Source organism: Camelus ferus, chromosome 19 (genome assembly GCF_009834535.1).
Source record: "Camelus ferus isolate YT-003-E chromosome 19, BCGSAC_Cfer_1.0, whole genome shotgun sequence".
Taxonomy (NCBI): domain Eukaryota; kingdom Metazoa; phylum Chordata; class Mammalia; order Artiodactyla; family Camelidae; genus Camelus; species Camelus ferus.
In genome coordinates this window covers 8,094,899-8,122,738 of record NC_045714.1, presented here as the reverse complement: position 1 = coordinate 8,122,738, position 27,840 = coordinate 8,094,899, and the positions used below count along the sequence as shown (strand labels likewise).

Sequence of the window (27,840 nt, the reverse complement as noted above, 5' to 3'; positions counted from 1 at the left end):
GCCAATGGGACAGATACAGTCAAGATTGGTTAGTCACGTCATGATTGCAACTAAACCTCTATTTATATTGAGCCTTATTCTTGGCCCCTCCCTTTTTTGGTTTGCTTATAAAAACCAGCAATCACATCTCTTCCAGTTTTGTTCCGAGTCAGGTGGACTGTCCAACTCAGGGAGAGAGTCTCCAGGTTCCAGACCCTGCCTCCACTTCTGAAAGGTAATTTCTGCTATTTTTTTTTTATCATGTATTATTATGATGTTTTATAGGGCGTTTAAAATTGTGAGATGACTTGTGTGGGATCAAGACACTTAACAGAAAAGAGAGAAGTCTAGTGTTCCCTGGAGTCTTGGTGATCCCCTACTTCACTTACTGCATTCAGTTCTGTTCAAAGAGCTGCCCCGGTTTCCTTCTCAAATGTCCTTTGTAGTTTGCAAAGCTGGCAGGTTTGCCTAAGTTTTTCATTTTCTTTTCCTGCTAACTCCTCACTGCAGTTTTTCAGGTTTTCCTGCTCTGAACACTGAATTCTTTTAAGTCTCTGTTGGCTCCATTTCAGCTCCAGGGATTTACATACAGTTTCCAAATCGTTTCTCTATCATAGTTCCACAGTAAAATAAATACTTGCGAAATAAGATCATACAGGCATTCTCTTCTTCTAATTAAGTCTAAGCCCCAAAAGATGATTCCAATGAAGGTTAAATATAGCAAGTTAGAAGGGTTTTTTTTTTTTTGGTTTTGTTTTGTTATTAGATCCGAGAATGCGGTGGCAGTCAAGAGCTGGAGGGAAACAGAAGTTAGCTAAAGGCAGAGGTCTCCTATCTGTAGGATTAAATCAGAGATAATGGTGCGATTTTATAAGCGTACACTGGGAAATGTATTTTAAGGAGGGCTGGCCTGTTTTGATAATTGTGAAAAATGAGGTGTAGCTGATGTCTGCCGCGTTAAAAAGAGGTGAAGTGGGGTCTTGTGCCCTCTCCCCGAATAACATGTGCAGAACATTAGCTCACATTTGAAGGGACATTTCTGCTTCCATTGTTTGTATTGCCTGCGTTTCTGCAGCACCTGACTCCTTTAGAGATAGTCTCGCTGGGGCGGGGGTGGGGGTGGGGTGGGGTGGGGTGGGGGGCGATGGCAAAACAGGATTACGGGTGGGCGGAGCTAAGTATATGGAGACCAACGTTCGACTTTCAATTTTCTTTTCATGCGATAATAATGAGTTCTCAGGTTTTACTACAAAACCAAATGTTCCCAGTGTCCTCCTGTTGCTTTTGGAGTTTCCATTCTTAATTGTTTTAACTATACATGATTTCCAAATAAATCTTAAGTGTGAGTCTCCGCCTTCTGAGGGGCGAATGTGTCTTACGGCGCATTCAGATCACTCTATGTCCATTTAAAAACACAGTATGTGTTTGCAACCCAGCACTCAGCCACTGGCAGAATTTTGCAACGACTTCCCAGTTTTGTTGGCACGTCTCCAGGAATAAGGTTCTTTGTAATTCTTCGCTCAAACACAAGGCTCGTGTATAAAACTCTTAGCAGATAGATTAGTTAATACAATTATCTTTCAGTTTTAAAGCTACAACATAATAAGGTGTTGTGGTTTTTGTTTTTTGTTGTTTTTTTTTTTTTTTTTTGCGGAGTGGGGGGAGGAGAAACTGTAACTAACAAACCATATGATACTATTATGCTTACAAAGTGGTAGCTCTGTGAGGGCATACGGGGAAAAGCACCATTTTTTTTTTGCTCAGAAAATAATTCAGTAGCAACAAGTTCTGAGAGCCAAGAGTCTCATTGTTCTTAGTGAAACGATTATTTGTCAAAACATTTGATTGTTTCCCTATTCCTACTGAAAAGTTTGGACTTTTCTTTTTGCTCAATTTTGACACTAGAATTTTTAACTATCAGTGCTATTGTGTTTACAGCATTCAAGGTTTCAGAGTTCAAAGGTTATCCATTAACATGTAGAGTAAGGCTACACTTATGTGGAGACTCAATTTGGTTTCACTTGTTCATAGTTTCTTTGTTTTGTAGAAATGCCCTAAGTCATTTGTTTTGATAAGTTAAACGAAGTTTCTTGTTTAGGAAGAGTATGCCTTTGGACTGCTTTGGGATGTGACTATTTATAAGACTAAAAATTATTTTTAAAAAGATATTCATCTTCCCTGAGAAAAGGAACTCTAGTACTAGAAGTGATCAGTATCAGTGTACTTGAGTGAAAAAAAAAAAAAAAGAAAAAAGAGTTCTGGCCTAAGAATCTACTTCTGGCACTGCTAATTAATTAAGTGTGAGTGAGTAATTGGTTCACTTCCCTTTTAAAAAAGACTAACCAGACCATATTTGGGGTTAGTAGTTATATATAAAATGACAGCAAAACATCACACTTGGCAAATTCTTCCCCTTTGCTAAGAAACTCTCTCTCAAATTCCATTTTCTATTTATTAAGGATTGCACTGCTCACCAGTGGAGCATTTTTGTAGGGATTTTTTTTGGTTCTGATTTATTAAATATACTTTAAGTGCCTTTCATGATGTGTTTTAAGTTTTTCCATTTTGGATACACCCAAGGCCAATACCAAAAAAAAAAAAAAAAAAAAAACCTCGGCTATTTTGTTTGTGGTGACTTGCAAAGCTCCCTTTACTTTTGCATTCGTTTGCATCGTGGGGCAGAGAACTTGGTGGATGTGATTGTTGGCTTTTATGGTTCTTCCTTGGGGCTTACTTAAAACGGGGGAATATCACTTAAGAATCATAACTTTTTTTCTTTTTTTGTGAGCAAATAAAAAGTATAATTGGAAAACGCTTTAAATAAGTTGGGCATGAGGGGCAGGGGGAGGGCTGGTTTTTTTTTTTTTTTTTTTTGTCCCCAGTTTTAAGCCTGGTTTTCATCTATGTGGATTTCTATCAAAGCCAAGTGGATTCTTGGAACCTAAGCCAAGTTTAGAAATCTCAAGTTATTATAGCGGCGTAGGCCCAGCCCTTTCAGAAAAACAGCAACAATTAAAGGATAGCTTTATGAAGACACTAATTAAAAATATTTTAATCATCTTATCTCTGAAAAAGATCTTAAAACTGAAAAAAATGTTGTTTGTGCACAGCTGCTTTCTAGCCTACCCAGATGGGTGTAAAGGCTTTTTGTTTGTTAGTAATGTTGGATGACCCAGGAGTTGGGGCAACCAGCCCCTCCCCTCGCCTGGGCACACCTTGCGAGGGAGGGGAAAGCGGCGAGGCTGAGGCCAGGAACTGCGCCTGCGCGCTGCCCTCGTGGCCCCCTCCCCGCGTACCTGTCACTGGAACCGCCGGGGCGCGCGCGGGCCACGTTAAGCCGGATGGCGGGAGGCGGGGGGTGTGGGGGCGGTGAAAGGCGCGCGCGTGCGCGGGAGTAGCAGAGCGAGAACAGGGAGTGCGCGCGCTCGTCCGCTAGGAGGCGGAGTCCAGGCGGTGGGCGGGGCGGGGCGCGCCTGCGCAGATCACGTGGGTGCGGGGGCGGGACTGAGGGCGGGGCCAGGCGGCCGGTGAAGGCAGGAGGCGGGGCGTCTCCGAGCGGCGGGGCTGAGGGAGGGCGCAACAGCTGCTCCCTGAGCACTTTCTGACCCAACAGTCCCCCTGCGCTGGACGCGCCGGGCCCCGGCGGCTCTAGGGACCCCCCGCGCCTGCACTGTCCTCACGCGGACGAGTAGGGGGCGCCCGCGCCTTTGCCCCCCGTGAGCACCCCCGCCCCGCTCACCTTAGCCCCGCGCCCGAGGTGAGCCCGGCCCCCAAATCCTCCAAGCGGGTTTGGGGTGGGGGTGGGGGTGCTCCTTTTGGGGGGGTCTTAAAGGCGTGAGGCCCCGAGGCTCTCTGGGGGATGGCCTCGTCCCTCACTCAGTGGCCCCGCGTCTCTTTCGGGGAGCCGGTGCGGGCGCGGAATCCGGGAGGTGTCCGCACAAAAGGCCGAGAGAAACTCCCCGTCGCCTCCCCTCCCTCTTGCCTTCCCCGCCCCCTCCCCTTCTCGCCTGCTCCCTCCTCATTCAAACCTCGGCTGGCTCGTGTGGTGTCAGTTCAGTCCCGGCCGCCGCCGAGCGAGGAAATGGCCGAGGAGCCGGAGCCGCAGGTAAAGGGGGCGCGCCCCACGCCCGCGCGGGGCCCCAAGGGGCGCCTCGCCTCGCCCCTCCGGCGTCCCGCGAGCCCGCCCTCGAGTCTCCGGAGCTCGTTATCTCGCCCCACTCCCCGGATGGTCCTGCCGCCCCGCCCGCCCCCCCATCCCTACTCTCTGTTCCGCTCCTCTAGGGCGCCCCCTCCCCACTCGTCTTCTGAGCTATTCCACCGGCGAGAAGGTGTCGGGCGAGCCCCCGGTGTGTACAGACTGTGTTTGACCATAACACTCACTCTTGGAAACAGTCTAGATGGCTTGAGGGCAGGGGAGCGCCCCCTTCCCTGGGATGGGAGCGAGGGGCCCACCGGAGGGAGCCCGGGGACTGCGTGGGTGGGTGAGTGGGGGGCTGTTCCTGAAAAGTTGGGTGGCTCCCCTGGGCAGGTCTCCCCGTTTGCCCACTCGGCCGTGGGGGGCGGGCGGAAGGGAGCGGGCCGGCGCGGGGTCCCCTGCGATGGCCCGGGAGGGGCCAGGGCAAGTTGGAAACAGCCAAAACAATGCGTCCTAACAGGCGTCCCCCGCAAACAATGGCCGGGACCGTCCGCACGGGCCGGGCGGAGGGCGCGTCTACAGGGACCGAGGGAGGGGCTGGGCCTCACCGCGAACCCGGACGCGCACCCCCTTCAGCCCCCCGGGCGCCCCCAAATCCGTCCCTGGGAGTCCAGGTCCTCTGCCCATCCCTGGGCAGGCGGTGCAGCGGGCAGCGTTTCCTGGATGTGTGTGATAAGGTTTTATTTCACCCCTTTAATTTTAAAAGATTTTTTTTAACTTAAAAAAAATCCTCAAACGCTTTAAGACTGTCCTTATCAATTCTAGTGGGAGACGCAAAGCCAGCTGGAAGCAGAACTAGGAACTCTAAAGGGCAGGAGGGATTGCAGTGTTAGCCTAAAAGTGCTTCTTTCTTTCTTTTTTTAAAAAGGGAAGTTTCTGCCAGGAGGCGCTGAGTGGCGAAACCGCTCAGTTTCAGATGTAGAACCTTCTTCACTCTTGATTTGGCCCCAAAATGCGAGCCGCACGGGATGGGGAGGGGAGTGCGCTGCTGGGGGCCCCCGAGAGGCTGGATTCGGGGCTGTCCGGGGGGTCCTGCTCCAAGAGGCCAGACGTGGCCTGCGGGGTGCATAGGCCGGTACCTGCGCCCTGGGGATTGGAACAGACCTTCAGGTCCCGGGTTGGAACCCACATTTTAGGATTCTGGGTAGGGCCACCGAGGACGGGAAGCCGCATTCTTGGGCGGGTGGGTGGGAGTTTCCCGCAAGGCTTAGTAACGGGAGCAGGAAAGGGCCACTAATGGCCACTTCTGGGACCCCAAGTAGCCTGTTCACACTTGGAGCAGTATAAACTTTCTTTCTCTCTTTTTTTATTTCAAGAAAAGAATGGTCACTTGAGAATTTAAGGCTTTGGTGTGTTGTTCCCCTTTGAAATTCCTTGAGCCTCAATTTATCTTTCAGGATCAGCCTATAGGGCTTGGAGCTTGAACATTCCTTAACGTGTATTAAAGACATGGCGGGTACAGTGGTTCTTTGGCCGGTCTGGGGTCCTCTGTTATTGACCACCGAGTGTAGTGGCTGGTTTCCTAGTTTTCTAGATCGTTTGGAACCATTAAGCTGTATGTTTTAAGAAGCCTAGGTCTGATTTAGTTCAGGTTGATTCAATTATGTCTTCATCGCTTTTGAGTTGGTTGAATGAGTTGACATGAGATTAAGCTCAACAAAAGAAAAGGCAGGGTAACAGCAGCTGCCCGCCAGGCCCGGCCAGTAGGTAGGGGTCTTTAGGAGGCCTTTCACCTTCTCTTTTGTATGTGTCAAGAAGTACATTTAAAATGTTCTTTACTGTACCCCCCCCCCCATGGAATGGATGGACTGCCTTGATTGATATCAAATCAGACTTAAAATACTAAATTTTGTAATACTTTGAGAATGAGTAATAGATCTAGATTTTCTAAATAGCCTTTAGTGTCTGTAGTGACAAGTGCAGAGTAATAACCTAATTGCTTTTTGTCTGAAAAATATAACACTCAGACCACTAGTTTGTGCTTGCTTAGTTAATGTGTGCTAAGAACTTTTAAGGTGTGTCCTTAATGGTAGATGACTTTTTCTGGGAAGTCCTGTTTATTTTAGATACTGTTTTGTTCAGCATTCTAAAGACTGTAGTTGTGTGTGGGTGTTTAATCCTGGTGTTTCAGTCGAAGTCGACCCCCACCCCAAATTGCTGCCGTTTTAAATCAGTTATATAAGTTTTGAATTCAAGAGACAGGGACTTACTTAGAAATTCAGTTGTCAATAGCTGCAAGCCAAATTTATCATTTATTTGGCTTGTTTGGTAGAATAGGGTTAATAATCTCATGGTTTGGAATTTTAATTATTTGGTGTGAAGAGGGAGGCTGCTCCTTTAGAATTGCACATTGATTTGCATGCTGGGGGAGGAAGGGGGGGAAAAGATGATGACTTCTAGGTAAAGGACACATACTTTTTTCTTTGGTGTCCAACTTCTTTCAGTCATTTTATCTTCACGACATTCAGTAACATTGACCTTTGCTGTTTTTTAATAACACATGAGATGGAAGTTTAGTAGGTATCTTGGGTTCCTGTTATTCCTTTTCCCTTCTTAATCTCACCAAAAAGGAACTAATATACACTTAGATACAGCTTGTAGAAAATATTTCCCCTCTTCACCCTGAAGAATTGATTTAGATAACAGCTTGATTTTTTTTTCCCCCCAAGTTGGAGAGGAAGAGGGAGGGGTGAAGGTTTTGACTTTGCCAGTAAAGGTTTAAGGTGCAGGCTGCTCTGCGTTCTTAGTAATCCTCCATTTTTGGCAGTGGAACTTCAGGGAGGAATAGCAGCCCCTGTTTTAATAAAAGCCCCTTCCAGTGGTCCTTTTCAAGAGGAAATCTGAAAATAAGACTTAATCATCAAGTCACTTACAAACTGATGAAATAATTAAGGACTATAATGGCCTGGCAAGGACAGAGTCTCTCTGTCTCCTCATTTCAGATAAATGCTAATCACCTTTCTCTCTCTTAACAACATTTATGATGAAATGGCATGTTTTTGCCACAGCAGGGCTGCTTTCCCAACCCGGAGCACTCTTAATTCTGATACGCTTGATTAGAGCCTCAGGGGTCCCAAAAGATGTGCTGTTTTCCCACTTTGTAAAATTACATTCTTTTCTCACAGTTGTCACGAACATGATATTGGTTGATAAGAACTTTCGAGTAGTTTTAATGACTCTTGACTGCTCACAATCTACTACTTAAAAAAAAAGGATAGACTTTTATCTCTCTTAGGACTGTAAGTGATTTTATGTTTTACATGAAGCTTTGTTTCTGTTTGCTCAAAAAAATTTTTTTTGAGTTCAGATTCTTCTAGCTCATGTATGCCAGTATGGCCTGTAAGGGTTTTGAAGTTGCTGGATGTGACTTGTTTTAAACGGTTCATTTCTGATTTCCTATTTCAGTTTAATTGTGTAGCAGTATGTGTAATAAATGGATTGGAAAGGTGAAGTCAAAGAACTGAACTATGGCTATATATTTTCAAGCTTTAAAATTATATACAGTATGAGTGAAACACATGAGACAATTGGAGAAACTGATGAGTATTCATTCCAATAGAATAAAATAAATGTAATGAGATTTTAAGTTAAATGTAATGACTTCATTTGGAGCATAAAGAGTAGTTTTCAAATTACTGAGGTGTGTTACAAAATAAAAACCTGGAAGGTATTTACAGAACAGCTCCTGAAGTGGAATTAAAGGAATCCCAGTCATATTAAATATTCTAAGTAGGGAAGGGTTTAGTTACAGCATGTAAAGTCCTGGCAGTGGAAGTCTTGATTTGTGCACCTCATCTCCACATTTTTGGGGGAGGGGTGTTGACTAGTTTAAATGCACGTGGAAGAAAGAATGAATTACACAAAGACAGCAGGAAATTTCTTAAATTTTGGGTAAGGGAAGCGTGATCCTTACAACTGGCCTCATTTTGGGGGCAATATAAAAGCTTTTGAAATGGTGAGATGTTGATGAAATGTTGGCTTTTGGGAATGAGGTGATCTCGATTATTTTTCTCCAGCTGACACTATAGTTAGGCAAATTTGCAGTGGTATGTAGGGCAGAGGGTTTTCAATTGAGACCATGAGGGCCGATAGACTTTGAGGAAGTGGCAGGACAGGGACCATCCTTTCCTAAAATCTGCAGCTCGTGACGAGCAAGCTCAATTCTTGTATAAATCTGTTTTCCCCAATAAATGGAGGGGCAGCGCCTGTCAGCCAGGTGCCAACACAAGTTGCCCATTTACGTTTAACTCTGGGATAACTCATTAAAAAACTTTGTATTTGAGCATTTGTTGACAGACTGTTCTGAACATCCCCATTAACTTCCTGCCCAGGGTAACAACACAAGTGAGTTACTGGAAATTTGGGGCCAGTTTGGTAATTTTATGATAAAGTTGAGAAATAAAATTACTAAACCCGAAAAGACAGCTGAGTAAGTCGTATGAGAGAATTAGCTTAAATTCCTTAACCTTTATACCAAAGTTGCTTTTCACCAACACCTTCCTCCACTTGATACAGAAGAGCAACCCTAGAGTTAGCTGCTAGTTTTTTTAGTGGGTTCATGTAATGTTTTGTGTATTGGTGTTCATTAGTTTCTAGTGTGCCAGGAAACCTTTTGAATTTAAAATACAGTTCTGTGGACTGGACATTGAGAGTCCAGATAGATTTTGTTCTTGTGTTCTTGAATCAGCATTAGGAGAAACACTTGTTTTTGTATTTCCTACCTGTAACAAATCAGGATAACTTCAAAACAGTTCAGTTATACCAGAAGTGTTTTTGTGTTTTGTAAATTAGTGGATAAGTGCTTTTCAGTTCAGTATATAAATCTACTGAACGGTGATTTTATTAATTGAAAGGAGACTTTTTTCCCCACTTAATTTTGAAAGCAAAGAGGTGATTTGAAAGTCAGACATACAGTGTTAGTATTTGTTCAGCAGAGATAGGGAGAAGAGTATTAAATGTGGCTGAAGAAAGAGCTCATGACTTAAAAGGCAGTGCCCATGTTTGTATATAATCTGTAGTTGGTTAAATTGGGTATAATTAATAACACTCACCATTTGGCCTTGTGGAAAAAGAGGTGTAGGTGTGTAGGGTAATGAGTGACATAATGGTTATAGTGATTTGTATCTCTGTGTGTATACAGTTATTTTTGTGTGTGTGTGCAGTGTTTTCTTTGTAGAGTTACAGAATATAGGTAAAGATAGAATAGTTTTTTTTTCCTTTTTAAGTTCATTCAAATCTCTCTGCAGTTAGTCCTGTCCAAAATCTTTTCAAAATATTTAAAGTAGTGCCGGTTAAGTAGTAATAATATAAACTCACTGATAAAGAGCGCTTAATCTTAATTAAAATTTTAAAAATTAATTTCCCTTATAATTCTGTTTTTCAGGTCAAGATGGAATTTTTAAAGCCAGTTTACAAAGCACAGTATCTGTTAATATTGATAATACTGAAACTAAAAATGATATGTGTTGCTTTAAATTCATATTAGGTCCTTTAACTGAATTGATTTAAGAGGAAGCAGCCAGAGTTCTTAATCCTGACACTCCAGTGTGCTAGTATGATTATATTTTTATTGTACCCATTTAGAACTGAGCACCTACATACAGTTTCAAGAAAATGAGACTCTGTCCTATAGGATCTTCCCAAGCTCTGCCTTTGAACAATCATTTGCTTTTGAATAGGCTGTAAATGTTGAATATAAACTTTGAATATTTTATTCTTTTTCTCTCACTTAACTTTTAAACATCTTTCCACAGCTATATTAGGAAAGTTGGGTTGACCATTTAGCTCAATGGGTGTGACCTTGGTGATTTCCTTGAAATAAATGATGAAGGGTTTAGAGTTGCAGGTTTTGACTGCCACTGTAGAGTTAGTTCTCTCATTGTCAGATATGTAATATTGTTATGTGTAAAATATAGACAAGAAACCTATAGAAAAACCCATCAGTTTCCTAATCAGATCTTGGAGATAATTTTGAAGTTTAAAGGATACAAATGATTTGGCCAGAGACTAGTGGTTTAGACTGAAGTTTTAATGATCATTTGACACTTATAACTTGGGTGGTGGTGGGGGGAGTAGAGTTACAGGAATATTGAAACTACTAGGCTGTGAATAGAATTTTTATGTGTTTTTGACAGGTTTTGAGGACTTTGGATACATTATTGCTCCATACTATAGTAATAAATATCCCATACCAAGACGTGTAGTATAAGCTGTTCCACTGCAGTAGAAGTGTGCTCTCCCTAAAGCTGACAGTTTGGGTACAGCTGTACATAAAGCACAGGATTTCCAAGCCACAGCCGTTTCTGGCGAGGTGGCATTTACCTCTCATTTGTTGTGCTTAAGCACAAATTGTGCTTTTCATTAAGCTTTGTCTGATGTGTAATATTTGCCAATTTCAAGGTCTCTAGGTATTGGCAGAATTCATAGTAACTTTACTCACAAATGAATATCTGCTTAAGAGAAATAATGACCCAAAGGACCTCAGACTTCTGTTTCAGGCAGTTAGAGCAGTATGGTTCCTACTCTTTTCAAAGCGTATGTTGTGGTAAATTAAAAAAAAAAGTATCTTCTTAAGTGATCACAATATAAATTAAACCCTAATATTCTCTCAAAATATAAGGTTATTCTGAATAACCCCTTGCTTTAGGTGCTTTAGGAGTCTATGGCTGATGGTTAAGTGCTGTCATTAACCTGAATAAAGGTTAAAAAATCTTTCTTAAGACATTGAAAAAATTTTTGCTAAGTGCCTTTCAATAAGCTTAGTGTGTTCAGAATGCTCATTTTTCTGCAAACAAAAAGCATTTAGACTATAGGTGTTAGTTTGTGTGCGTGTGTGTGTCTCGTCGTGGTCGTCGTCACTGTCGTTCCCACCCTCCCCCCCCCCCCGCCCCCAGTTCTTTGTCAAGACAGACAATTTACTTTATCAGCAGTGCCCTTGGTGTACTGTTGGCGCCTGTGTGCTCACACGAAGGATGCCGAAGGTTCTGGGAAGCCCGTGTGCCTTCGTACACTTCCCTCGATTGGAATGATGATTTGTTATTAACAGTAATTAGGCTAGAATGGCTGTTTTCGTAAGTTCTGTTATTATTGAAGTTCTCATTATTACAGTCACTCTGAAGATTTTTGATTTTTGTTCAGCAGATTGGTTTTAAGTGATGTAGTTTCTGATTTGTAGTTTAAGGAAGTGTTTTGTCTACCCAGAGTTTCTAAGTCAAGAGTTGAGGGCATTTGGTCTGAGAGATTTCCCTAGCCTGCCCTGCGTTTTTGTTTTGGTAGGTCAGTGAGGGGAGGGATTGTATACCCGAGTGATGTAGTGTTGCTTGTGCTAGTCAACTTTATGGTATGGTTGTATGTGATTCATTTTTTTTTTATTACACTCTTAGCATTGCAGGAAATGCTAATTAGATGGCAGCCACAGGTAGCCATGTAGAAATCTTGATGAACATTCAAGTTAATTTTAATATCTAGTCAGTTATGGTTGGTGACTGCGGCCAGAGGTGCACATACTCATTCTACACCTGTACTGGTTACATGGTATCTGTTCATTTATCCACCGGATGTGTCTTGAGGGCCTAACCCTGTGCCAGGCACCCCTTCTAGGCACTGGGGGGCAGCAGTGAACCATGTGGACAGTCTCTGTCCCCCAGGATCTTACAAAAGACATGGGCCATCCCTTTAAAGTATCTTTTGGGGGAATAGTGGGGATTGCTGTGACCCAAGGTAGTCTAGTGCTGGGGACAGTTGGGCACTATTAGTGATGATTAGAGTCCATCCCAGCAACTTTCCTGGAGGAAGTCCTTTGGTCTTGCCTGGAGGACCTTCTGCCCCATGTGACAAAACTAGAAGATCCCACCCCCGGCCTAGGACATCCTTCCTCTCCTCTTCAGGTCACCATCCTATTCACCCTTTCTGGCAAAACTGAAGCCCTTCTTTATCCTGAGATTTCCCCACTGCCCTCCTTTACCAGTCCTTTAGGGCTTGTGTTGGAAGCTGATGGTGACTTACTTAACCAGATGTTTGAACATTTCAGAGATAAAAGTTGAAACTAAGTCATTCTTCTAAGACAGGAATTTCCAGTATGTGCCGTTAGTCCATGGGGAGAGTAATAGGGATGTACCACATGATGTTTCCAATCCAGAGACTGAGTTTAGGGTTGGTGTCTTTTGGGGGAAGATTATTTATAGAAAAGTGGAGTTCCCCCAAACTGAAAAATGTCACAGACTAGTCTTTAAAAAAAAAAAAAGTAAATATTGAGGTCTGGCATGGGGGACTTTGATTTTGCAAATTAGGACATAAAAAAAAAAAACAAAACCCAAACTCTGCTTTTGCCACTTTTTCATTTTATAAAAAGAGCACTTTGGTATTCAAAAATAGGAAGGACCTCAAATAAAGGACAATCTTTATTCAAACTGAAATTATTTCATATAGATTTGTGTGGAGCTCATTGAATTATTTCTTTATTTCTCATTCAACTGTTGGCCAGCGAAAATAGTGTTGCCAGGGTTTGAGAACTACTTTTCTAGAGTATATCCTGTTGCTTTCTTCAGTTAAAATATTACTCAGGACACGGGCACTCAGTAAATATTTGTTGAATGAGTGAATGACTGCACAGAAACCTAAATTATCAATCACATACCCAAATACCATTTCCCATCTTGATTAGCATAATCATTAAATATTCTTTTGAGCATGTCTGTTCATAAATGTAGATCTAACCCTAGAACCACAGGGTTTCACAACACTGCAGGGGTCCTATAATTTAACCTTCTGCTTTACGTAGATGGAGAAGGATGAGGTATGTGGGGGGGGGGGGGACAGCTTTAAGGTTGTGACTTAGCCAGGACCAGAACTCAGGACGCTGGAGTGTTCTGCTAGGCGAGCTGGTAGTCCGCCCATTGGGATTGCAACAGAAGACGAAGAAATTAGGATAAAACATTTTAGTCCATTCTTTCTTTAAGTCCATTCTTTCTTTACCCTAAACTTTGATTTGCAGTCTTTAGAAAAGCTTAAAGATCTAGTTTATTCAAAACTAAAGATAACAAGGAGTATGAGAATTTTCTTTTATGAGTGTAAAGAAGGGGAAGAAGTGTTTCCTCCTGTTCCGAGCCTGCTGGCCCTTGCTCTTGAGGAAGTGGGGAGAAGGGAAGGAAAGTTGTGTTTTTTTTTCAGTTTAACGTTGACTGTGGTGGGAATAGTTTGCATGTCGTACTGTTTTCTTGGGTTGAATTAACTGACTTCAGTTACAGTAGCTGGGACAATTTTAGAACAATCCCTGTGCTAGCCGCAAAGATGGAGGGTATTGGCTTTGGAGGTTAGTTCTTCTCCAGGAGTGAAAATGAGCTGCTAAGTCAGCCTGCAGAGCTAAGTCAGATTTTTCACCTGGCCAGTGCATCCTGTGGAAGGTGGGTCAAAAGTGAGAGGATCCCTTTCCTGGTTGAGGACTAAGCCATACTGAACCAGCTCTGTTGAGGATTTGTAGCTTTGTGTATGTATTTCCTTATTTGTTGTTTGGATAAGGAAGCCCTACCCTGATGCCTGTTGAAGGCAGAAAGTTGTTGAAAGCAAACTGGGATTTGGGCAGTGGAATGAGGTTTAGAATATCCCATGAACTAAAATATATCAGGATTCCCCTTGACCAAGATGAACACCCATTCTGAGGTGGTGTGTATTTCTTGAATGGGGATTTTAGGACAGGTTCCCATTTCTTTGTGCTTATGTTGTTGGCCTACGTAATGTGTGCTTTTAGGCATTTGTATTTCTTGTTTGTTTGTTTGTATATGAGACAGTTGGAAGTTCTGGCTTTTAACATTTGACCTAAAGTGCTTTCATTATCATCTTGTTTTTCACCATTCTTACAGTCTCCAGACTTGTAGAGGCTGTTTGTAAGGATACTCATGTGCATTTTAGTGGCAATTAAAACCTATTCAGCTGAATATACCAGTCTCTCTCTTGAAACTTTACATTTTAGATTTAAATCATAAAAGCACCGTGTTTTAAATTTCTTAACTGAGTGAATCTTTAGCATTTGATAAGGGCGCTGATTGGATAAAATGCTGATGATTGAATTAACTAGCATATTTAACTGCATGCGCTTAGTTAAAAGTGAAGCAGTTGCAGTAGGTCCCTTCTCTGCTACGTGGGCAAGACCACTGTGAGTCACCGGCCAGCCTTCTCTTTTCTCTGACCAGAGCTAACCGTTTCTATTTTTTTTTTTTCTCTAGGTTTTGGAAATCCCTTGTCTCCAGGTTGCTGGAATTGACTTCTTGCTCAACTGAATCACTCACTTGATGAAGACAAAGAGAACTAATGCTTTGTGCTGACTCATATTTGAATCAAAGCACCGGGGAGTCTGTCTGCCTTGTTTCTGGAGAGATCCAGTGATAGTATCTATCCCTGAGCTTCCTAAGACTTCTGAAGATAAGAAGTTAGAGGAATATACACTTTTGAATTTTTATAGCAAATATTTGCTCTAGTTTTGTAGCCTCGGGCTGCTGGGCGTGTGAGTGACAAGTCTTTACAAGTGGCCTTATTCCAGCTGCAGAGATTCCTCAGCCAGACCCTTATTTTATATACAGTCCTCAAGAGACAGGAGACATGCCCACTCAATCCCTCCTGGTGTACATGGACGGACCAGAAGTTATTGGCAATTCTCTTGGCTCCCAGATGGAGATAGATGAAGCCATGACAATAAAAGGGGCCACCGCTGTTCCTTTCAGAGCCACGCAGGAGAAAAGCATCATCCAGATAGAAGGATACCTGCCCCTGGACTGCATGTTTTGCAGTCAGACCTTCACACGTTCAGAAGACCTCAATAAACACGTCTTGCTGCAGCATCGGCCGATCCTCTGTGAGCCCGCTGTTCTGCGTGTTGAAGCCGAGTATCTTAGTCCTCTTGATAAAGGTCAAGTGAGAACAGAACCTCTGAAGGACAAGAACTGCAAGGAAAACGAAGAACTTAGCTGTGAAGTGTGTGGGCAGACGTTCAGAGTCGCTTTCGACGTCGAGATCCACATGAAGAAGCACAAGGACTCTTTCACGTACGGGTGTAACGTGTGCGGGAGGAGGTTCAAGGAGCCCTGGTTTCTGAAGAATCACATGCGAACCCACACGGGCAAGTCAGGGGCCAAGAGCAGACTGCAGCCAGGCCTGGAGAGCCCGGTGACGATCAACGAGGTGGTGCAGGAGCACGCAGCCGGGACCATCTCATCTCCTTACAAGATCTGCATGGTTTGTGGCTTTCTGTTTCCAAATAAAGAAAGTCTAATTGATCACAGGAAGATGCACACCAAAGAAACTGCTTCCGGTCCCAGCAACCCACAGACAGACTCTCAGCAGGAGGGAATGCCTTCTCCGGGGGAAGAGCTGCTGCAGTTTTTAAACTTAAGACCAAAATCTCACCCCGAGATCGCGAGGAAGCCGGCCAAATGGATACCTCAGCTCGACCCGTTCACCACCTACCAGGCCTGGCAGCTGGCCACCAAAGGGAAGGTCGCCGTGTGCCGGGAAGTGAAGGAACAGCCGGGCCAGGAAGGGAGCACTGACAATGATGAGTCGTGTTCAGACAAAGAAGAGCTGGGAGAAATTTGGACCGCGAGTAAAAGCCATCCTGAAGGTTCTGGAAAGTCCAAGACAAGTAAAAGCGGTTGTCCGGGCCTCTCACAAGACAAGGAGAAGCCTAGACACCCCAACGAAGTGCCTTCCGGGGACTGCGGACCCCAAGTTACCCAGTAACAAAGAGAAGCCGACACATTGCTCCGAGTGTGGCAAAGCCTTCAGAACCTACCACCAGCTGGTCCTGCACTCCCGGGTGCACAAGAAGGACCGGCGGGCCGATGCCGAGTCGCCGACCATGTCCGTGGACGGGAGGCAGCCGAGGACATGTTCTCCAGACCTGCCGCCCACCCTGGATGAGAATGGAGCCATCGACCGGGAAGGTGGCTCAGAAGACGGGTCCGAGGACGGGCTTCCGGAAGGGCTCCCCCTGGGTAAGCTGCTCTGTTTGCGTGTCCCCCCGCCACGCCCCGGGAACACTAGCAGGCTTGGGGGGGATACAGAGCTGGGTTGGAGTACTGGCTCTTTTTGGTGTCACCCTCTTGTAAGTCACTTAACCTCTTAGGGCCTTAATTTTCTCATTTCTGTAACAATAGGGTTGAGTTTGAAAGGCTTCTGGCCATTCTAAAAATGAGGTGATTTCTTGGGTTGCTAACAAAAGTCACTCATTACTGTAACTCAGGCATCAGCCTAAAGCGGTGCCCTTCGCTGGGGCGGTTTAGCCCCGAGTGGACGAGGGGCACTGTCTGGAGACAGTTTTGGCTTTCGCGGCTGGGTCGGTGAGTGCGGGCTCCCCGTGAGTCGTGGCCAGGGATGTGCTGGCCATCCTCCCGTGTACCGGGCAGACCCCACGGCAGAGTGACCTGGCCCCAAATGTCCCTTCCTATCGGGCCCAGAGCGTTCATATGTTTATTCCAGATGGACATGCGTGGGCACAGCAGGTCCTGGGAGTGATTATCAGCCAGAGCAGGAACATTACTGTTAGAGAAGCCATTCGGTGCTGCCTGGTACCCCATCCTTTCTGTCCCGGGCAGGTATTCAACAGTCAGTGCAGTAACAAACAGTTTGTAAAGTAAAGAGAATGTGAACATACCAAAGATGTTTGAAAGAAGGTCTCATTTGCTCAGTCAGATTTTTTAATGTACTAAAGGCATTTATAGGAAGTGGAAGCCCTCACTGAAGGCTTGTTGCCGTATTTCTTGCATCCCAGTGGGCATTATCTCGGGCAGAGGATTCCACCTGGGGTTCAGGTCTTGCTCATCTTCACTTAAACCGCAGCTTCTCATGTCCATGTAATAATTTGTTTGAATAGAGGACCCTGCTGCTGGAGGAGTTCATAAACCCCTGTGTAATCAGCACGTGAATGATGAGCACATGAATTAGTCTTGGAGAAACATCATCGTTTACAGAAGTGGTCTTGGGTTTAAACAAATGCTGTCTTTCACTGTAACTTGACTGTGTGTTGTTTTCTCTAAGAACTCAGTGTATGAGACCCAGGATGAATGTGCCCAGATAACCCATCTTCTCTTAAGTCAGTGCCCAGTTCTCTTTCTGATCATGTGATGGATGTGAGAGCAGTAGTTTTCATATCAAATATTTAGGATGTTTTGAGTTTCCTGGAACACAGGAAACCTAGCACTTAGCATGCTGACAATCTTCAGTTTTTAGAAATCTAGAAAACGCATTATAGTGTCTTAATGACATCATAAAAATGGCTTTAAACACAGCCTCTCGTCTTCTAAGTGATTCCTCTTAGCATCAGTTCTGTTCATGGACCTGCAGTAATGGGGAGGTAGTCAGGCCTGTGAGATGCCCCAGAGCCCTGAAAGAAATGAGCTGGCCAGTTGCATTCTGCGGGTAGTTGGTGTGAGCAGAAGAATTGGGTGGAAAACCCAGGTTCAGTTGGCAGGCGGGAAGAAGAGCCCAGAATAGCTGGGAGCGCCAGGACTCGCAGGAGTCTGGTTCTACCACTGCGTCGTTCTGTGAGCCATCCCGTGTTGCTTAACCTTTCTTTGCCCTGATTTCCCTGTTTGCAAAATCAGTTCATCGACCCTTGCCTTCCACCTCCCAAGGATGATTTCACTTGTCTGTTCATAAAAACCCCTTTAAAGGGCAGCACTACAAAATCAAAGCTGATGCTAAAGGATCAGGACCAGGTAGAGTGGACACTGCATGTCCTTTGTGTTAGAATAAAGGCATTCCGTAACTTCGTGGATGTGACGCAACATCCCATAAACCGTGACACAGAGTTGGAAGTAGGAGACTGCAGTGAGGTGCAAACCCAGCTGCGGACTCAGCTTTGGGTGTGACTGTAAGAAGGAGAGCTGGGTGTTCCTTCCAGGTTAAGGAATGGGTCTTCCTGAGCTCGCATTATGGTGTGGTTCCTCGTCTAGGTTTCCTTTACTGTTACTTATTATCAGCCTGGCTTTCTGTAGATTTACCTGTAAGATCAAAAAGCAAAGTAATAATTTTTTTTTAACTTTTATAAATAGGTTTAGTAATAGTTCTTGTAAATTGTTTTTTTAAAAGTCTTCACGACACCTTTTTAGATCCAGGGTTTTCTGTGCTATTTTAGAGTGTGTGTAGAGGTTTGGAGGTGGATACGCTGTCCTCAGGGATGTTTAGGGGTGACCGAGATTTATACAGTCCTGTCTTTATTGTACCTGGAGGCTAACCGTGTTTTGCTTGTAAGTGGCTTTTTAAAATCAGTAAAATCTATAAATCCAGACTGCAGAATGTGGAAGGAGCCAGGAAGAGGTCATTTAGTTGGAAATTATAGTTTTTCAAGGCAAAATGACCAGTTATGGTAAATTTAAAGAGAGGACCTGACTTCTGTTGTACTTCTGTTGTAACGTATGTAACGTGACCGGCGATCAGTGGAGGTTCATCTGGAACTTAACATTCTCGTGTGGTGGAGTGGGTATTTTAACTGTAGCATCTCTGACGATCTTGGGGGGCTGATGTGGGAAGTACAGTCATTCATTAGCGCCCCCAGGAGACCTTTTATTTACTCCCTTGCACACAAGATACACTGTCCCGATCATCCTGCTGAGAGTGAAATTTAAAGTTTAACCATTGTCATTTGGGGACAGATTTTGATTTATCAGCTACATTTTGCCCGTGTGAGTGCTGGTGGACAATATAATCTGCTTTCCAAAATGTTACTAAATTTTGACAAACTTTCCTAGGTGTTTGCCCAGGGCCAAACTTTATATTTTATGTAAAGATTAAGTTGTCCTTACTACCCTCTAGTGGCAACTTGCTTAATCTTAAAATAAAAAACTTTTTTTTTTCCTCTGGTGGTTGGGAAAGTTGGCGATTTGTATTGGCTCAGTTTTCTAAATGACTTATTCTGATGAAGCTGGTTATTCCAGCCTGTATGCAGGTCCTGCTTGAGTTTGTCAGACCCTGCCCATTTCAGACTTGCTGGGAAAGCATTTCAGTCTGTTATGTAGTCTTGTGATAGAGGCAAATGAAGAACTGAATCTCTAACAGTGAACTCTGCTACACTCAAAAAAAACCTGACACACACACATGCTGTCCTACCGCAGACAACCTCAGAACAACATTTGGTGTGTTCTTAGTGTTTTTGGGTTACCCCAACACCTCATATAAAAATTATTTTATACTTTCCAAAAATGTTCCTATCAAGAATATTTGTCAGCTCACCCTGTTCACATACTTGAGCTGTCTTCTTACATGAATATTTTTGTTTCTGTTTTAAGATAAAAATGATGATGGAGGGAAAATAAAGCATCTTACATCCTCAAGAGAATGTAGTTATTGTGGAAAGTTTTTCCGTTCAAATTATTACCTCAATATTCATCTCAGAACGCATACAGGTAAGGAACTTCTTAGATTTTTTACAGCATGTATTATTTCAAAGGGTCCTGATCTGGGTCTGATTTTGTTCTTATTGTGAGATATTCTGCTAGTGCCTTGGAACAGCTGAAGAATAAATGTGGTGTGTTGATTGTAGCTGTCATTTTGCTTCCTTTAGTGTCACTGTAACAAATTTGTTTTGAAGTAAGTTTTTGGTTTAATTTCTGATTCCTTTATCCTAACTCATCTTATTAAAACCGCTGTAGTATTTTTTAATACCACAGCTTTTTGGTATTAGTTTTTATGATTTGGGATGGGATGAATGTATTTAGTAGTCTTTAGCTCGCAGAAGCAGCTGCAGCGTGGTGTTTACCAGGCTGTGTGGACATTTTTTGCATCTTTTACTCAGTGGCTGTACAACTTTAGACAAATTATTTAACCTTTCTGTGCTCCAGTTTTCTTTGTTGTAAAAGTGGGATAGTAATATTCCCACTTCTGTAAGGCTGTTATGAAGATTAAATGAGATGTTTAAAGTGTGCTTTTAATTTTTTAAAATTAAAGACCTGCGTTCACATTTTCAAATATTTGGTGTAGAAAGGGTGATAAAACAATCAACTCATGACTGATCCTGGATATGAAGGTGAATAGGCAAGAAGGGAAGAGGAAAGAATTCCACTTTCTGTCTGAGATTCTTCTGGTTTCAAAGGTCTGTGTTTGGATGCTTTTCATAAACTTCCATAATAGAGTGACATTTCTTGTTTTAGGTGAAAAACCATACAAATGTGAATTTTGTGACTATGCTGCAGCCCAGAAGACCTCTCTGCGGTATCACTTGGAGAGACATCACAAAGACAAGCAGGTCGATGTTGCTGCCGAAGTCAAGAACGATGGGAAAAACCAGGAGACTGAAGATGCACTTCTAACCGCTGACAGTACGCAAACCAAAAATTTGAAAAGATGTTTTGATGGTGCCAAAGATGTTAAAGGCAGCCCACCTGCAAAGCAACTGAAGGGGATGGCCTCTGCCTTTCAGAACGTTCTGGGCAGCGCTGTCCTCTCACCAGTACACAGAGATACTCAGGATTTCAGCAAAAATGCAGCTGATGACAGTGCTGATAAAATGAGCAAAAATCCTGCCCCTGCTTATTTGGACATGCTAAAAAAGAGATCAGCAGCTGAACCTCAGGCCAACAACCTCATCTGTAGAACAGAAGTGGACGTCACCCCGCACCCAGATGGCAGTGCGGCCCACGGCGTGGAAGTCGGCCACAAGGAGAAGCGAGCGGAGGCCGCCGCGGACTGCAAGTACAGGCCAGGCGTGGACTGTCAAGAAAAGCCGCTGAACTTATCCCTCGGGGCTCTCCACGGGTGCCCGGCGGTTCCTCTGGGTAAAAGTGCAACCACAAGTAACACCTGCCCGTTTTGTACCTTCAAGACATGTTACCCAGAAGTTTTAACGATGCACCAGAGACTGGTGCATAAATACAACCCCAACATCCAGAAAAGCTATAGAAACAAGTCTTTACTTCAAAGTAGACGGACCGGATGCCCACCAGCTTTACTGGGAAAAGACGTGCCCCCGCTGTCTGACTCCTACAAGCCCAAGCCCAAGCCCGCCCTCCCAGCGCAGCCCAAAGCCCTGCCGTCCGAGAAGGCGAAGCCCCGCCCCGCCGGGCCCGGCAGGGCCCCCCTCACTTCCGGGATCGACGCCAGCACTTTAGCCCCGAGTAACCTGAAGTCCCACCGGCCGCAGCAGGGTGTCACGGGGCAGGGGGCCACAGCCACCAGGCAGCAGTCTTCCGAGATACTCGTTAAAACCAGCATTTCTCAGGCTCCGGACAAAACCAAGAGGCCCGAGCCCAAACTCAAGCCTCCAGTGGGGGCCCCGGCCCAGCCCTCCGCGGGCAGCAGCGCCGTCAACGGCTGTGCCGACCACCCCCCCAAGAACGACGGCCCCTGGGTGCCCCCGGTCAGAGACTACTTCTGCGGCCGGAGCAGCGGCGCCGAGCTGGGGGAGCCGCACCCCAAAAGGCTGAGGTCGGGGGCGCCGGCCCTGGACGTGGACCAGCCCGGCCCCAATTACCGCAGGGGCTTCGACCTCCCCAAGTACCACGTGGTCCGCGGGATCACGTCGCTGCTGCCCCAGGAGTGCGTGTGCCCTCCGCCCACGGTGCTGCCCCCCAAGCCCAGGTTCCTGGGGTCCGGGGAGGCCGACGCGGCCGGCGTGCTGAGCGTGCAGAAGCCCTACGGCGGGGCCGGAACCCTGTACACCTGCGGCCCCGCGGGCCCCGCGGCCGGCCCAGCGCTGGAAGGTACCCCCGGCGGGCGTCCGGGGGGAGGGGGTGCGGTGGGGGACTTCTGAAGGGGCCAGACATTCTTAGATGTGACAGTGGTCTGGGACGCCAAGAATCAGCCCCGCAGGAGAAAGCTTATTCCTCAGTGTTTCATTTCTCCCTTTTAATTTCATTTTCTCCCTTCCTTGGGTTGGTGGGTGGGGGTCATGGAGAGTGGCTGGGGACCAGGTGCCTGATCCTTTCCTTGCTGTTGAAATTTCAGGTGTCATTTCTACCCTGCTCACCTCACCTCATCCTAGTCTCGTTTCTCCTTTGCACGTTAAGACAGTGCCCAGCACCCCAGCCCAGCCCAGCCAGGGAGGTGGGAGGTGTGGGGCACTTCCGTCCATGCCTTTCCACCCTGACTGGACTGTGAACTCATTCAGGGCAGAAAACGCATTTTATGGACATTTGATGTGGAGCCCTGTCACTTGCCCTACACAAGGGGGTGCGAGGGGTCCTCGGTAAATACCCATGAGGACCCTTGATCTACCAGAGCCGAAGGTGTAAGCACTGCTGGTTAAACAATCTTTTGAACAGCTTTGATGTTAGGACCTACAGAATTATGTTGCCTTATTTAGCCTTGGTTAAATAGTAAGTGAATTTTATAAGGGAAGTTTTTCTCAGAATTGTCCATTGTTACTGTTCTGTCTCCTCGTGGAGGTGTTCTTAAAACCCCTGCTCCCTCACGGCAGCGGTTCGTAGAGGTGTTACCTGTGCATGTGAAAAGGTAGAGCAGAGTATCCTCGGCACCTGTCCTACTTGGCAAACTGGATTCAACCAGCATGCCTGCCTTTGCCAGATAGAAGCTCTGCAGGTTTGTCTGCCCCAAAGGGACAAATCCACTTTAAACTCCTCAGTTTGTATTAATTTCAAATTAAGGATTCTGTGTGGTGATAGTCTTATCAAGGATGGCTTGATACCAGTTGATCTGGTAGGGATAGCAAATTACAAAACAATTGCTTTCACACACTCCAGTGACTTTTATAAAAATTGTGATGAAAAGTTAATTTTTGCTGCCTTTTGATTAAAAGCGTCCATTCTTTCCCCCCTTGATGCTTAAAATGGACATGAGTCATAACTGTCTGCTTGAGGAGAAAAAGCTTTATATTGCAAGTAAATTGGTCTTTTCCCTCCTTCTTCCACCCAGTTTTGGTTCATGGTGCACGAAGGTTTAAAATTTTTATGCTCCTGTTTTCTTTTGGCTTTTTAATTCTTACTAATGACTGACTAGAACTTAGATAATTTTAGCTTTAGTGACTTAAAATGCTGTGCTAAGAAATGTCCTCATGGGACTTAAAAATATGTCACCTGTAACTTTTCAACATGTGTCTGTCTTATGTGTTCTGATCATTTTATCAGTTAGGAATTTTGCAAATTGACTTCTGACAACCCATGCACTCTCACCTAATTGTTGAACTTAATTCTAAATGCCCTTTTACACTTTTTGTTTTTCAATCAGGAAAAAGGCCAGTGTCTTATCAACACTTATCTAGCAGCATGCTACAAAAGCGGAACTATGAGAATTTTATTGGGAATGCACATTATCGACCAAATGACAAAAAAACTTGATTTTTCTATTTTGGGGATGAAAGGTGAGCATATGTAATATACTGATTTTATTTAATTGAAAGCAAACCATCTAGCTTATCCAACATAATAATCTGAAGTAAAATTGCTTTTAATGTGAATGTTGAGGTGTTTTAAAAGAGTCCTTAGGGTGTCTGGATCTCAGTGGTGATGATAATGGTCAAAACAGTAATAGCAATTGGAATTTACTAAGCATTTATTTCGTGCCGGGCATTGAATGAAGTGACTGCTCGTTGTGAACTCATTTACTCTTCTTATAGCAGGGGACTCTAGGGCAGAGGTTAGCCAACTGCCCACCACCTCGTTTTGTCAATAAAGTTTTATTGGCACGCAACCACAGCCATTCCTTTACATACTGTCTGTCTGTGGTTGCTTTGTGCCACAACAGCAGGTTCTGACGGATTTCATGGCCTGCAAAGCTGAGAATATTAACTGTCTGGTCCTTTACATAAAAAGTTTGCTGACCCCTGGATTAGGAGGTTCTGGGCCCACTTTACAGATGTGGAGACTGAGCCTTGCATTATGTAACTTGTCCAAGGCCTTATTCTGCCTAGTTTTGATCCTAGGTCTGCACCGTCCAAGGCCTGTGCTCCAACCCTCCAGTTTAAGAGCTTGTTCAAAGCCTTTATAAAACCTTATCTGAGGGGAGTGGGACAGAGCACGTAGGTTTATTTTGACTTTTTGGTTCACATCGCAGAGGTATCTAACTAGAGATACCTAATAGTCTCAGTAGTGTCCTGGGAGGCATACACACGTTAGTTTAGTTAATTCCAAGTTTGGGCAGAGGGCATGGTGTCTGTGTGAGAGTTAACACTGGGATGCTTTTAAAGTTAAATTGGTTGGAAAGATTGGGGCTCCTGGACAGATTCAGTTCCCTCTCAGATGACTCTTGTCCTGTTAAACCACCACAGCGTCCTCATGGAGCAGTCTCTTGACTGAGGGCCTGCTGGTTTTTGGTATGGAGATGAGACACTCTCAAGGTCCAGGGTAGAATTTTTCCCCGAGGCTCACGGGGCATGTCAGCCGGTGCAGTTCTGATGACATCATTAGTACAAGAGTGGTGTCATCACAGGGATGAGATTAAATCCACTCTGCCTTGAAACGTGAAAACAGCTTATGGGTTAGAAGCAGCAGGTCATTTGCGCTATGTGTCCCAGCCAGTCGATAACGGCAAATGGGAACGGCCCTGTTTGTCCAGCTCAGGCCTCTTCCTGCAGCCTCTGGGCTTCTCTGCTTGTGTATCCCTCTACCTGGAAACATCCTTCCTGCACCTTCTTGGCAAACAACCTCCTTCTTATATTTGGATGCTTCAGGACCAGCTCACATATCATTTCTGCAGAATATTGGCTGGGGGCTGGCGCTTGCCTGTTTGTGTTCCCTCTGCGCTGTGCTTCGTACCTGTTCCCGAACAGATGCTGACTGAACGCGTTACACGGGTCTCATGCACCAGCCTTCCCATGCAGGAGGCTCTTCTGAGTCATTTGTTGTGTTAAGTCCACGTCATGTGTTTTCCTTTCATCAGGTGTAAACTTGTAGGGTTTCTTAGAGGTGGCAGTTGTCTTTGGCAACTGTAACTGATGTAATTCTGGTTCTTGGTTAAATCATCTTCAGTAAATCACAGTTACGTAGATATTAGCATCTCCTAAATAATGTAGCTGATCTATTTTTTTAGTCTTCTGAGACTTTGCAAAATTTAAGCTTAAATTGAATCTGTTGCATTTCTGGGTCTCTATATAGTTCTATTTATTTGTTATACTTTTTGTTAAAAGATTTTTCTGAACTGTATTCAGTTTTATTCTAATCATTTTTATACCTTTTTCCTCTGTAGGTCTTGATGGATGTAAGTGTGTACTCTCCATGAAATTAAATTAGTTCATCTTTTGAAAAAGCAAATGGTGAAAGCTACTGAAATAAGCTGTGATTGTACTGTAAATATAACATATAAGGAACACTACGGTTTTGTAAAGTTGTTCTGTTAATTTTTGTACCAAATAGCAATAAAAACTATAGTTGAAACAGTTGGGTTGTACACAGATGGAGACCAGACATCTCTATTTTGCCCCAAATAATATTTTTTTTTAGAATTGACCAAATAAGAAATGGAATTTTTTGCATACTTGAGCGCTGCTGAAAAGAAATCATTTGGGTTGGGGGGGGTGGGATGGGGAGAAAGTATATAACGCTTGCACCTCAGGTAAAAATCTGTAAATATACGTTGTAGACCTGCTTGTTTAAATACTGTGTGTATTCTTTTTCGCGCGTGTGGCTCATCGCTTTGAGCAAGTTTCTGCTGTTTGTCCTACTTCATTTAAAATGTATGTTTCTAAAAAAAAAAATTCAATGATTTGTATAATGTTAAATCCTCCACAGTCTATTGTCTTTGACAAAATTGTTAACTGAAGCATCGACCTATGATACGTGCTGTGTGACCGAGGTCAGCTGTTCTGAACTGGGTGCCCTTCACTGCAAATTTCAGGGCATCGTCCGAGAAGGACCTTGATCCACCGTCCTCTTCTGAGTGAATGGGTGGTTTGTGGGACTTTTAAGTGCGTGTATCTGCAGAGAAGTATTCCCTCTGTAGGCCAGCTGCACGTTCAGTAAACATACCACATTGTGTGTAGAGTTACTTAAATTTGTTTTCTATCAAATTAATCATTTCTGTTGGAAAATTCGTGGGGTTTTTTTGGGGTTTTTTTGGCGTTTGCCTAAATTAGTACATTAAAAAATATAAACGTTAAACTATACAGGTGAATTACATACATTGGAAGCAATTTTAAAGGAAACGAGGGTGAATTTTAGGTTTGTATTTGGAGGGCTTGGTGCACCTGGCATTCGGGTTAACTGTGGACACACTCAAGTAAATCACGGGCACGTCAGTTCTGCACCAGGAGTGGTGCCCGGGGAAGAGGGACTCTGTTCTGAGACCTCAGTTGTCTTCCCAGGGTTGGCTGGTTTGAAGCAGCGTTTTTCTCAGTGTACAAGCAATTTGGGTTTTTAAAGAGAGGATAGCCACCAGCTGGCTTACTAAATGTTTTAAACTTTTGTTCCTTTAATCCTCTGTCCACGGCTGAGTGTATTCAGCAGTACCTGGGTTTAGCGACCACAAAATATACTTTATGAAGAAACTGTATCAAAATAAATTTGCACTGTTAATTTGTCTTGCCCGGCCCTTCTCCATCAGAGGAAGGGTAATGTCCTAAAAGAATCCTGATTTTTTTTGTTTGTTTTCATTATGCAACATGACGCCTACTTGATAGAGAAGTCTTAACTCCCGTGGGCAAAGGGAGGCCTAATTGGAGAACAGTCTTCTGGCATCGCGATGAAGTGCTTTGTATCAGGAAAGTGTACACTATTTACTTTTTTCCTGTCCACAAGCTGAGCCATATGTACATAATCTAGATGTTTGTTTTCATAGTTTTGCACTTTTATAGCCTATTTTTGAAGATTAACACATTTACAAGATAATTGACCTGATCTTGACCTAATGCAATGAGTGTTCCAGACAGCTTGCTGTGACTATAAATACAAATCCTAAAAGTGGATACATGATAATAGAGGGCTGAAATTTAAATCTGTATTTAAAAAAAAAAATCACCAAATCTATTTGAAAACAAGTCAATTTGTGTTTTGCTGAAATTTGGGGGCTTTTAAATTTCTCCTTTTTAACTACGTTTCTGAATGCATACAGATGTCAGTTTTTTTTTTCCCCTACAGCCCTTGTACTCCAAAATATGTTTTTTGGTCCATCAGTATTAACTATTGGGATACTACTGGTTTTGTGTATTTTTTTTTTCCTTTGAGACAACAGTACATATAATAGAGGTACAATCCTTTGGATTTTTTGTTTATGTATTTATTTCATTCCAGTTTGATTTATTTTAATTGTTGATACTTAAGTTGTCAAACTGTAGACATTACTTGTTTTATTTATGATATATTTCAGCTTAAAGTTATGTTATTATATGTGGATGTAAATATAGATTTGGTGTTTTGCAGTCTTGGGCTCTGGTCGTTATTGTGTCCCTGGTTTCTAATTTTGTTTTAATTTTTTATAAATACAATTTTAAACGTCTACAATAGTAGAGAGATTAGTATCATGAATCCCCATGTGCTTGCTGGCAACATCTGTCACTTTTTTTGGTGACCCCTGCCCTTTCCCGAGTATTTTAAAGCAAATCTTAAGATGATTTAATTTCATCCCTAAAATACTTCAGTGTGTCTCACGGGTAAGTGCTTTTCCTGATCACATCTAACTAGATGCACAGTGACTTTGCATGACCAGCCTCCGTGCCTGCCCTTCCTGGTAGTCGCAGGGACGTTGGTAAGTTGCAGTCAGGATCCAAACAAGGTCCACTTTCTTGGGTTAGCTGA

General features: G+C 43.9%; 1 protein-coding gene across 1 annotated transcript; it reads left to right on the top strand.

Moving 5' to 3' along the window:
• The first annotated feature begins 114 nt into the window (after nt 1-114).
• On the top strand, nt 115-27,469 carry ZNF217 (zinc finger protein 217). Its single transcript, XM_032461403.1, is given in 7 exon segments — nt 115-214; nt 14,395-15,880; nt 15,882-16,158; nt 19,450-19,566; nt 20,311-21,858; nt 23,342-23,474; nt 25,298-27,469. Coding segments are annotated over 5 exon segments (3,165 nt in total). The 5' UTR covers nt 115-214; nt 14,395-14,767; the 3' UTR covers nt 23,452-23,474; nt 25,298-27,469.
• The last annotated feature ends 371 nt before the right edge of the window (nt 27,470-27,840 follow it).